This window comes from Octopus bimaculoides, chromosome 18, assembly GCF_046866305.1.
Source record: "Octopus bimaculoides isolate indiv1 chromosome 18, ASM4686630v1, whole genome shotgun sequence".
Taxonomy (NCBI): Eukaryota; Metazoa; Mollusca; class Cephalopoda; order Octopoda; family Octopodidae; genus Octopus; species Octopus bimaculoides.
Window position 1 is genome coordinate 17,055,776 of NC_142945.1, and position 10,988 is coordinate 17,066,763.

Sequence of the window (10,988 nt, forward strand, 5' to 3'; positions counted from 1 at the left end):
CAGCCTTGTTGGAAGACATGCCAAGCATGGCCATTCCATCTCTCTAGTTGTGTACCAGATTACATTATCTCATACATTCATCCCATATTTTTTTAGGGTGTTATTTGAGGGGTAATATGCTGACATTTCCTCCAACTCATTTCATGCAATATTTCCTTGTGTTGGTAGTAATAGGAATACTAACAAGTGACCAAGAGTTAAATTACCTCGTCTCCATCTCATATTGTGAAGTTATTTACTCTAAATGACAGAATAAATATGGTTATTGATATAAGCTCTGACTATAATTTCTCCAAAGAGGCTAAAATATTTCATAAAACATTTACCAAAATATGTAACTTCAAAACGTACCACCAGTAAGCTCCATTTTATTATGTCTAACTCTGCAATAATTTTAAAGGTGTTTGTATAAAAAAAAAAGTAAATAAATAAAAATTTAAAAATTTTTTTAATTAAATTATTTTTTTTGGTTTTGCTTTGAAGAGACCTACTCAGCATCTACACTTTTATATCATTGAAAAAATGGTTCAGGTTTGATGTCTGACTAGCCAACTTTAATGTCGATAGAAAAAAATACAATATGAAAAAACGTTGGGTTGAAAACAAATTTAATGAACCTGTATTTTTCTGTACTTGTGTTGCTACTTGTGGAACACACACACACATATACACACATGCACGCGCACACACATGCTCTTTCTCCTTGCTGTTTTAAGCTTGGTTTAAATTTACGATATGTATTTATAATTATAAAAATGCACAAAAGGGATTAAAAAAATAAAATGTCTTCAGTTGAAAAAACAGTTTTGTTAATTTTTTTTTTTTGTTTAGTTTTTGTCTTTTTCTAAAAATATTTTGTGGTTATTACAAAATGTGGATTTGGCTATTGTTCAGACTTTAATGAAATAGTTATTATATATGCTAATGATTCAATTAAAAATTGTGATTAATGATGGAATTAATGGGACAGAGGGGTGGGTGGGGCAAGGGACTATATTTTGTTGTTTTTATATTTTTTTCTTCAGTTAAATTTTTTTTTAAATTCCTTTTTCTGTATTGAAAGAAAGAGGCAAAATTTTGTTTTTTCTACAGCTGAAATGATTTCGGTTTAACATTTTCTCTTAAAAAAAGAAACAATGATAAATAAAAAAAAATGTTTTATTTAGGTGAGTGTTTGTTATTTTTTCTTGTTTTTTATTTCATTTTTCTAAATTAAAAATGCATTCCATTGTGTTTGTGTGTGTAACTTGGCGCCCTAGCCCAGGTAGCCAAGCCAAGACCATCTTGACAAGACCAGACAGGCCAGCTAACTAGACCAGTCAGACAAGCCCATCCATTCAAGGTTACCAGCTTGCCAGTCCAGACAGGCTAGCCCAGCTGGACCATACAGAACAACCTAGACTGACTGACCCAGCTATATAAATCAGCCAATCATGCCAGCCCAGATAACCCTGTCCAACAAGTCCAGTCATCCAGGGTAGTCCATCCCAGCCAAGACAGAGTAGACCAGCCGGCCCAGGCACTCAAGATCAACCAGCTAGCCTAGCAGCTCAAATCAGTCAGGTTAAGCCAAGGCAATGCAGGCAGACCAGCTCATGTAGGATAGACTAGCCAATCTGACCAGCCAGGCATTTAAGGTCACTCAGTCAGCCTAGACAGCTCAATGCAGACTGGCCAAACCAGGCCATACCATATAAGGATGCCTAGCATGTGAGCCAGCCCAATCTGTGTAATCTGGTCAACCTCTGAAGCCCAACCCAGCCTAGGCAGAACAACTTGGCCAACTCAGGTAGCCCATCCGAGCCACCACAGGCAGGCCAGGTAGACCAGCCAAGCTCAGACAGCCTTGTAAGTCCAGACAGCCCAGGCTCTCAACCCATTTAAGCAAATGCAGTTCAGCAAACCAAGCCAACCCGACCTGGCCAGCCCAATCTGTGCAATCTGACTAGCTCCTGTAGCGCAACCCAGCTAGCCCAAGAAAACCAACCCCTGTAGCCCAACCTGGCCAACTCAGGTAGAATAGCTCAGCCAGCTAACCTGCCTAACCTGTGCATGACAGCTCAGACTGCTGACCCAGATATGTCAGAGTCCAGCCAGGCTTGTTTGGTCAACCAGGATAGGACAGCCTAGCCAACCTAGCTAGCTCAGGTAGGATAATCTAGCCAGCCTTGACAGCTCTGTTCTGCCAGTCCTAGCAGCCCAGATCAACAAGCTAGGTCAGACATGCCAGGCTATGCAGTCTGGCAAGCCCCTGAAGCCCAACTCAGCTTTCACAGGCAGACAAGCCTGGCCAGCCCAGGAGAACCAGCCAAGCCAACCCTTACTCAAGCATGTTTTGCCAGTGCCAACCTCTGTGAATGTGACTGCTAAGTTAAATGACCTATTTAGAGTAGAAATGTCTTTAACTATTCTTTAATTTACAATCTCATTCTGCAATCCACCTGCATGATTGACAGATCCACTTTACATTTCTGTAAATCAGTCCAGCCTGGCCAGCTCATTCAGTCATACATAGCTTGGCTAGCTCAGATGGCCTGACCAGCCCAGAGTCCCAGCCTGACCAGTCTAGACAGGACACCCTGGCCATTCTAGACAATTCAACCTGGTCACCCCAGCCAGGCCAGGTCAGCTTCACATAGTAGCCCATTACAGCTAACCCTCTACTCTAGACCAGAGTCCCAGCCAACCCAGACAAACCATCCTGGCCAGTTCAAGCATGACGGGCTAGCTAGCTCAGGCATCATCTATAAGATAATCCAGTTAACCCATGTATCCCACCCTGACCACTCTAAGCAACCCAGACAGGCTAGCTCAGCTAGCCCAGCTTTGCCACATAAGCTGGCTTGACCAATAGCCCAGCCAGCTGAGTCCAGCCTGTATGTTGTTGACTGTATTTTAGTTAAAGTTATGCTTTAATAAGGTCTGTCCAGAGTTGCCTCTCATAGGTATTTCTCATTGATAACAGCTAAAGAGCTAGAAACATTGAAGTCTTGGAATGCTGATAGTGTTGACACTGGACAGATATTGCGTTTTTACACCTTTTTACCATAAGAGAATTTTTCTCCATGGTAACTGCAGTGAATTTGTCTTTTAGCAGTTGAAATATTTTAACTAACCTAAGCTTTGCACACACACACACACACACACACACCCATATATACATACACTCACACATATATGAATTTAGCAATTGACAAATAAAACTGGAATTTATTAACCATGTTATTCCTTAATGTACTTAACAGTAAATGATTTTTTTTTAATAACTGCCTTATAACCTGTTTTGATAGAGTCAAATGTTATGTCTGGAGCTAGCAACCAGCCCTTACACAAGCATGTTTTGGCAGTTCCAGCCTGTGAGTGTGACTGCTAAGTTAATTTGCAACCTCATTCTGCGATCCACCTGCATGATTGACAGATCCACTTTACATTTCTGAAATGTTGGTAACTCTGATTATAAATTTCACTTATTGATAAGCTGTTGATTAATCAAAGAGTTTTTGTAAGATAATATGAAATTGCAATATTTCCACCAATTAGCAAAACGCAAAACCAGTAGACTACCATAATATTCTATCTTTTAAAATATATTAGAAATATAAAAATTCTGTGCATTTTCCTTCTTTTGTTATATATTTTTTCACTATGAAGATATATATATATATATATATATATATATATATATATATATATATATAAAACGTGAAGTATATTTGCCACTTAGATGCGGCTAACCACTAAGGGTGAATGCTATTGTAGCTTGTAGCCCCAGGAGAACACCTTCTCCAGGAGATCACCTTCTCCAGGAGAATACCTTCTCCAGGAGATCACCTTCTCCAGGAGAACACCTTCTCGACCTGACATGATACGCACGGACCCGAGTTTCTGGGTATTTTACACTTTTTCGAGATCAGTGACTTTTCATCACTGGAAAAAGGAGATATATATGTACTTGCATCGGGACTCCTTCGCATCGAAGACCAGTGATTGTCGTGCGCTGACGAAGGGTAAATACCCAGAAACTCGGGTTCGTGTGTATCAGCATTATTCAGCATTATTATTATGTGTTTGAGAATAAAATATTTCCATATCTGTATATTTCAATACATCTCAATGCTTCTAAAAAATCAAACTTTGATTATATATATCGTAATTAAGATTATATATATATATATATATATATATATATATATATAATGGATGAGGATAGCTGCCTGAAAAAGTGCCACACCCTAACAGTTGAGGGAACCCGTGGAAGAGGTAGGCCCAGGAAGACCTGGGCTGAGGTGGTGAGGCAAGACCTTCGTACATTGGGCCTCACCGAGGCGATGACTACTGACCGAGACCTTTGGAAATGGGCTGTGCGTGAGAAGACCCGGCAAGCCAAGTAAGATCGTTGCCAGTGCCCCTGGACTGGCTCTTGTGTGGGTGGCACATAAGATGCACCATTTTGAGCGTGGCCGTTGCCAGTACCGCCTGACTGGCCTTCGTAGGATTTTCGAGCGAGATCGTTGCCAGTACCCCTGGACTGGCTTGTGTGGGTGGTACATAAAAGACACCATTTCGAGCGTGGCCGTTGCCAGTATTGCCTGACTGGCCTTCGTGCAGGTGACACGTAAAAGCACCTACTACACTCTCTGAGTGGTTGGCGTTAGGAAGGGCATCCAGCTGTAGAAACTCTGCCAAATTTAGATTGGAGCCTGGTGTTGCCATCCGGTTTCACCAATCCTCAGTCAAATCGTCCAACCCATGCTAGCATGGAAAGCGGACGTTAAACGATGATGATGATATGATAGGCTTCTTTCAGTTTCTGTCAACCAAATTCACTCTCAATGATTAGTTCAGCCTGTGGTTAGAGTAGAAAAAACTTGTCCAAAGTGTCATGGGGCTGAACCTGAATCTAGGCCAATGCTCGGCAACCTTTTTTCATTTGCAGTACAATTATGGCAGCACACCTGAACTAAAAACATAACTAAAAGTATAGTGAAAAAATTATATTCAGGTTACACTATGCCACACCTAGCATCCTTTCATGGCACCCCAGTGTTGTGGTATACTGGTTGTGAAGCACTAATCTAGGTGGTTGGGAAGTGAACTTCTTAACCACACAGGCACGCCTGCATCTATACCTGTAATATGATATATATATATATATATCATTCCAATAGGAATTGAAATTAGTTATTAGTTAACATGATCAACCCCATCACACTCCTGCAATATTTCCTGGTGCAGCCTTTTGCTAAGTTATGAACTTTATACCCTGGAACTGACAATATTCTGTAATTCAATTTTTAAGGATTTTATTGGATTAATAAAATATAGAAGAATTTGTATGTATAATTAATGGCTTTGAGATTAAAATGCTGAACTACAAGCTAAATAATGATCAGGAGTTCAAACTTCATGAAAGCAGTAAAGGTGTAGCATTTCTGAATGAAGTACAAAATTCTGCTTGGCTCAGTTTGCTCAGCTGACAACAGTATCCCCTTCCACTTCATGTTTGGGTATTTTAGTACTGAACAACTAATTATACAGCTATAAGAAAATCAACATTGTCCATGCTTCTGTAAGAGTACAATCAGAAATAAATAACAGCCAAGATTAACAATTATTAACAGTTGTTAATTAAATCAGAGACACCAGTGAAATGGTCATGTTTTGTTGATGTTGATGTTGATGATGATGATTGTTTACATTTGCTTGGTTGTGAGATGTTTGGGTTCTGTATGTACTGTTCAACTTCTTTTATCAGGGACGGAATATTCTTCTTCAGAGCTGTTTCGACATCTGCAGAGTAGAAAGCAATGATGCTTTGTTGTTAAATAAACTGGCAACATTTAGTGAATAGAATTATTGATAATCAATCATGTTAGAATTCACTTTGGGTTATCTATTAAAATTACACATTACAGAAGTGAGCACACTCATACTCATACATATTTATGCAGGCGTATATGTACATACATATATATACACACTCTCACACACATACAAACGCATATATACCTACACACACACACACACAGGGTGCGATGGGTAAATTGTCGCCATTTTATATTTTTTATTTTGTGCATGCGCATTGTTTGTTTTTGAGTTTGTCAACTACACAGTATCGTAGGGCCAGTTGGGCACTGTCGGTGAGAAAAATAGCACCATGACACAATTCATTCAGCCAGAAACTTGGAAACGACATAATGTACTGCTTAGCATTCACGCTGGAAGCTCCAATACGAACATTTCAGAGTGTTTGGGTGACAGTCTGGAGACATGTACCGAGAATGATAAAAATCAAACATCCAGTCAACATTATGGTGTTTGGAGTGATCACTAGTGATGGGGACGTTATGACTCCATTCATCTTCCCTCACAACCTCAGACTCAACACGGAGGCCTACATCAAGTTCCTGGAGGAGGTAGTGCTGCCCTGGGTCAAGAGGGTGGCTGCTGGAAGACCCTGTGTCTGGCAACAGGACTCTGCACCATGCCACACAAGCAGGAGAACCCAGTCATGGCTATCAGACAATTTCTGCGACCACATCACCCCTAACATCTGGCCACCTAACTCCCCAGACTGCAACCCTCTTGATTATCATGTGTGGGGTGCAGTTGAGAAAGAGACCAACAAAACTCCTTGTAACACCAAAGATGAACTGAAGGCAAGGATTATGGCAGCATTCACCAACTTAAACAAGGAGACCATCCAGAAGAGCTGCAGGAAGTTCTGGAGTCATCTGGAGGGCATGATGAAAGCCAATGGCGATTTTATTGAATAAATTTACTCTTTAGTATTTCAAGATATTTTTATTTAATTTTGGTAAACATATCTGTTAAAATGAGATGTCAGTGTTATTTTCATTTTTGCATAACTTGGATGACAGTTTATTCACTGCATCCTGTACACACATGCACACATGCACTCATGCAGTTAATACATATCCTTTGGACGTTTCTAACAGAATGTAATATTCAGAAATAATGTATGTATTCAATGATTTAAGTGGATCTTTACCTTTTAACACAAAACCAGAATCAACAATAGTTTTATGCTGGTATTTCCAGATATGATAGATCTTAAAATATGTTGCTACAAAAACCTCATTCACAACTGTTATCACATCACCTTGCTTGTTACACAACCTGAAATTATTAAGAAAGATGATTTAATTAGAAAAATGTAATTAGAAAGGCTTTAGGAAAATGTAACGACCTCAGAAAAAATCAAACTATGTAAACAAAATTCTTTTCAAATAGACAAGAAAATTAATCTATTGAAGATTTTGGAAGTTCCAAAGAAAAAATTCTTTATCTGTTTATTCATTAAAAATACTGAAAAAACTTAATTAATTTCAAAACTTGTTAGCTACAAAGGAGTTGATGTTATTGTAATGAAATTTGTATATATCTAGAAAACTTGCAATTATTATTGCTTTCAAAGTGAGCTGTGAAAGTCCTTTTAGAATGAGTATTGAGGATGATGCTGAGAAATACAAGATTATGAACAACTGCATATATAATGATGACACATTTTATATGGACAGTGGTGTATATCTATAAATATGATATATTATATATTTTATAAGGATAACAGTATATATAATGGTTAAATATTTTATATGGATAACTGTGCAGCTAATGCATAAAAATATTATATATATATTCTATATAGACAAGTATGTATATAATAGATACATGAACCACTATATCTAGCAGTCATTGGCTTGGGAAGGTCTTTGACAGGGTACCATACTCTGTATGGAAGTCATGAAAAGAAACAGGTGGAGATTAGTGGCTTGTGAGAGTTGTGCAGGCTATGAATGAATATGTAAATAAGGACTCAATTCTCAGTCCTCCCTGCTATTTTTTTGCAATTACCCAAACCATAACAGAGAAGCTTAAAACCTGTTGTTTATAGAAACTCATGTAAGCCAATGGCCTAATTCTCACACTGGAAGCAGTCGTTGAGTTAGAGAAATGTTGAAGTAAAGCCTATAATCAAAGCTTAAAGTAAACTTAGCAAAGACAAAGTTTTGAAGACAGGTCTCCATTACTGTCATGTGGGAAGAGGCTATGATCAATATGCAAAAACAGAAGTGGATAGGAATTCCACACTGTGTACTTAATGTAAAGTATGGGGGCACAAAAGATGTAGTGGAACCATACACAGACTAACAGAGAAGAACTGTGTATGTAGCAGATGATAAAGAGAAGTTTGCAATAAGATCACAAATAAGATCATCATTAGTTTTTTTTTCCCAAATGTTCAGAAGGTCCTATAGAAGAAGTTGATTGCTTCTGTATCCTAGGTAACTTATTTAGCTGTGGAAGAGGGTGTTTAGGAAGCTTAGTAGCCAGAGTAAGAACAGGAGAGAGAAGGTCAACGAAGTTACTACCTTGGAAAGCCAAAATAAGTTTCTCTCCTAAATATAGAGTGCAGATTGCACAAACACATAGAGAATATTATATATTCATAACTATAGTCTCAAAATTTAAATAAATAGTAACATTAATTATAATAATCTTTAGTTTAACTATAATTTCTAGAATGCAACTGGGTAATTTATAATAAATTTCTTTGACACATAAAGAATATTATATATTCATAATTATAGTCTTAAAATTTAAATAAATAGTAACATTAATTATAATAATCTTTAGTTTAACTGTAATTTCTAGAATGAAACTGGGTAATTTATAATAAATTTCTTAGGTGATTAACTACTTCACTGACATTGATCTATCATAAGGTAAATTACAATCAATGCTTTTAGCTCCAGTTGAAGCAATCGTATCATTTAAACTAACTAATGGATACTCTTACTTTGTTTTTCAACACATTACACATGCATGCGCTCAGATGTATTAAACAAATTTGCATATACACATACATTAATAATGTTTTTTTTTTTAAATACATTGTTTGCTAAAATGCACATATCTGAGTCAATCAAGAGTCAACCAACACATTGAGTGTAGCTCCTTTTTTATCAAATTCTTCCCTTGAAGAAATACCCAATTCGACATATTCACATAAAAATTTTAATTAATTTAATTTAATTCCTCAAATTTAATTAATTGGGTGTGGAAACAGCTGTAGGAGCAAGGAATTTGATATTGTACAGAATTGATTATGTTCAAATAAATTGATGTCTATACATCAGTTTCTCCGATTTCTTTTTCTATTACTTAAATGATTTATACCCATGTCCATCAACGTGAAACTAACATCTTTGGTTTTTCACTGACACTGGATAAAACCGGCGAACTTGAATGCTGACATCCCTTTAAGAGGATTTTATATCCTTGATTTAATTGAATTGAATATACGTGGTCTGATCAATAAGTATCCGGAATGTTGCAATAGTGATGAAGCTAAAGCATGCAGAATGTATATAAGTGTATAAGATGGGCTTCTTTCAATTTCTGTCAAACAAATCCACTCACAAAGTTTTGGTTGATCCAAGACTATAGTAGAAGGCACTTGCCCAAGGTACTGTGATGTGGGACTGAACCCAAGACCACATGGTTGGGAGGTAAACTTCTTAACAAAACAGCCATGCATGTACCTAGTAACTATTATTTCAGAATTAAATCACATATGGTTGGCTGGCAGAAGCAAGTTCATTAAATCTGATCATTCTGTACCTAGTTAATCCATAATACCCACCAAGGATTTGGTAAAAGCATTATGACATATTATAATTTGAAACTCATAAAAGAGAGGGACAATGCATTAATCAGGCAAAATCCAAAAAGTTTTGAAAAGAAGGACAATATGAAATAGTCAGAAAATCAACGTACTTGTTCAGTCGATCAGTCCTCAAAGCTTGAAGCACCATTTTAGTAGCATTCAGACTCATGACACAGAATGGAAAATGCTTTAAAAAATGCAATATACAATGCTTATGTATGTGTACAAACAAACAATTCAAATAAACGAAAAAAAACAAAACAAATATCAGGACATGTATATGAAATGTATAAGCTTGATGTTCAATGAAAGGAGAGAGTTTGACATTTTGAGCATAACTCTTCATCAGAAAGGAGAAAAGAAAAGGGAAAAAGTCCAAAGATGGAAAAGAAATTGCCAATGGTACATGTATATATATATATATATATATATATATATATATATACACATATATACAGACATGTTCTTGACCCCCAGACAGAAGATAAACTGTTTTTACTTCACATTTTTATAAATTTTTACTGATATTTGATAAGATGAGAGATTGCCATCAATACCTGAGTCTTGTGAGATGATAAACTGTACATTTTGTCTTTTAGGTTATTTAGCTGAGGCTTTGAAGTTAAATAAAGAAGTTGCAGGAGCCCAAGAAGACCAACAGCTCGCAAATCAGTTGATGGATCAGTACCTAAAGCAAAAAAGATAATGAAAACCAAAAATGAAGACAACCATCATCATCGTCATCATTGTCGTCGCTGTCATCGTCGTCGTCGTCGTCGTCATCATCGTCATCGTCATTGTTGTCATCACCATCATCATCATCTTCATCATCCGCATCCTCATCGTCATCGTCATCGTCATCGTCGTCATCATCATCATCATCATCATCATTTAATATCCCTCTTTCCATGCTGGCATGGGTTAGATGGTTTGACAGGAACTGAACTGATGAACCAGAGGCCAGCACCCAGTTCGAATGTCTGTTTGGAATGCTTTGTACACCGACCACTTTACAGAATGTATGGGGTGCTTTTTCTGTGGCACCAGCACTAGAGAGGTCACCAAGTACATGCAAGACAAGATCTCCTCAACTGAACGGAGTATAGTATTGAAGGAGGTGAAAGTATTGCAAAGGGACAGGAATAGATGTCTTGCAGAAGACATCTATTGTGGCTTCTCCAGCTGGAAAGAGAGAGTGATGGTGAGAGTAAGCCATCAAGGTACAAGGTTAATATAAGAGAGAGAATAGGGAGTGAGGAATGGAAGAAGTGGGTAGGTAGATAAATGCACTAGAGTA

General features: G+C 37.4%; 1 protein-coding gene across 2 annotated transcripts in view; it reads right to left on the reverse strand.

Annotated features, from left to right (window-relative positions):
* Positions 1-5,286: 5,286 nt before the first annotated feature.
* LOC106878737 (ELMO domain-containing protein 3) overlaps positions 5,287-10,988 on the reverse strand; it is an 18,266-nt gene continuing 12,564 nt past the window's right edge. For both annotated transcript variants that reach the window (XM_014928049.3, XM_089365847.1), the window contains exons 7-10: positions 10,249-10,379; positions 9,802-9,878; positions 7,013-7,140; positions 5,287-5,790 (exon numbers count right to left, since the gene is read on the reverse strand). In XM_014928049.3, coding sequence (XP_014783535.1) covers positions 5,615-5,790; positions 7,013-7,140; positions 9,802-9,878; positions 10,249-10,379 — 512 coding nt within the window. In that variant the 3' untranslated portion in view covers positions 5,287-5,614. The remainder of the gene's footprint in view (positions 5,791-7,012; positions 7,141-9,801; positions 9,879-10,248; positions 10,380-10,988) is intronic.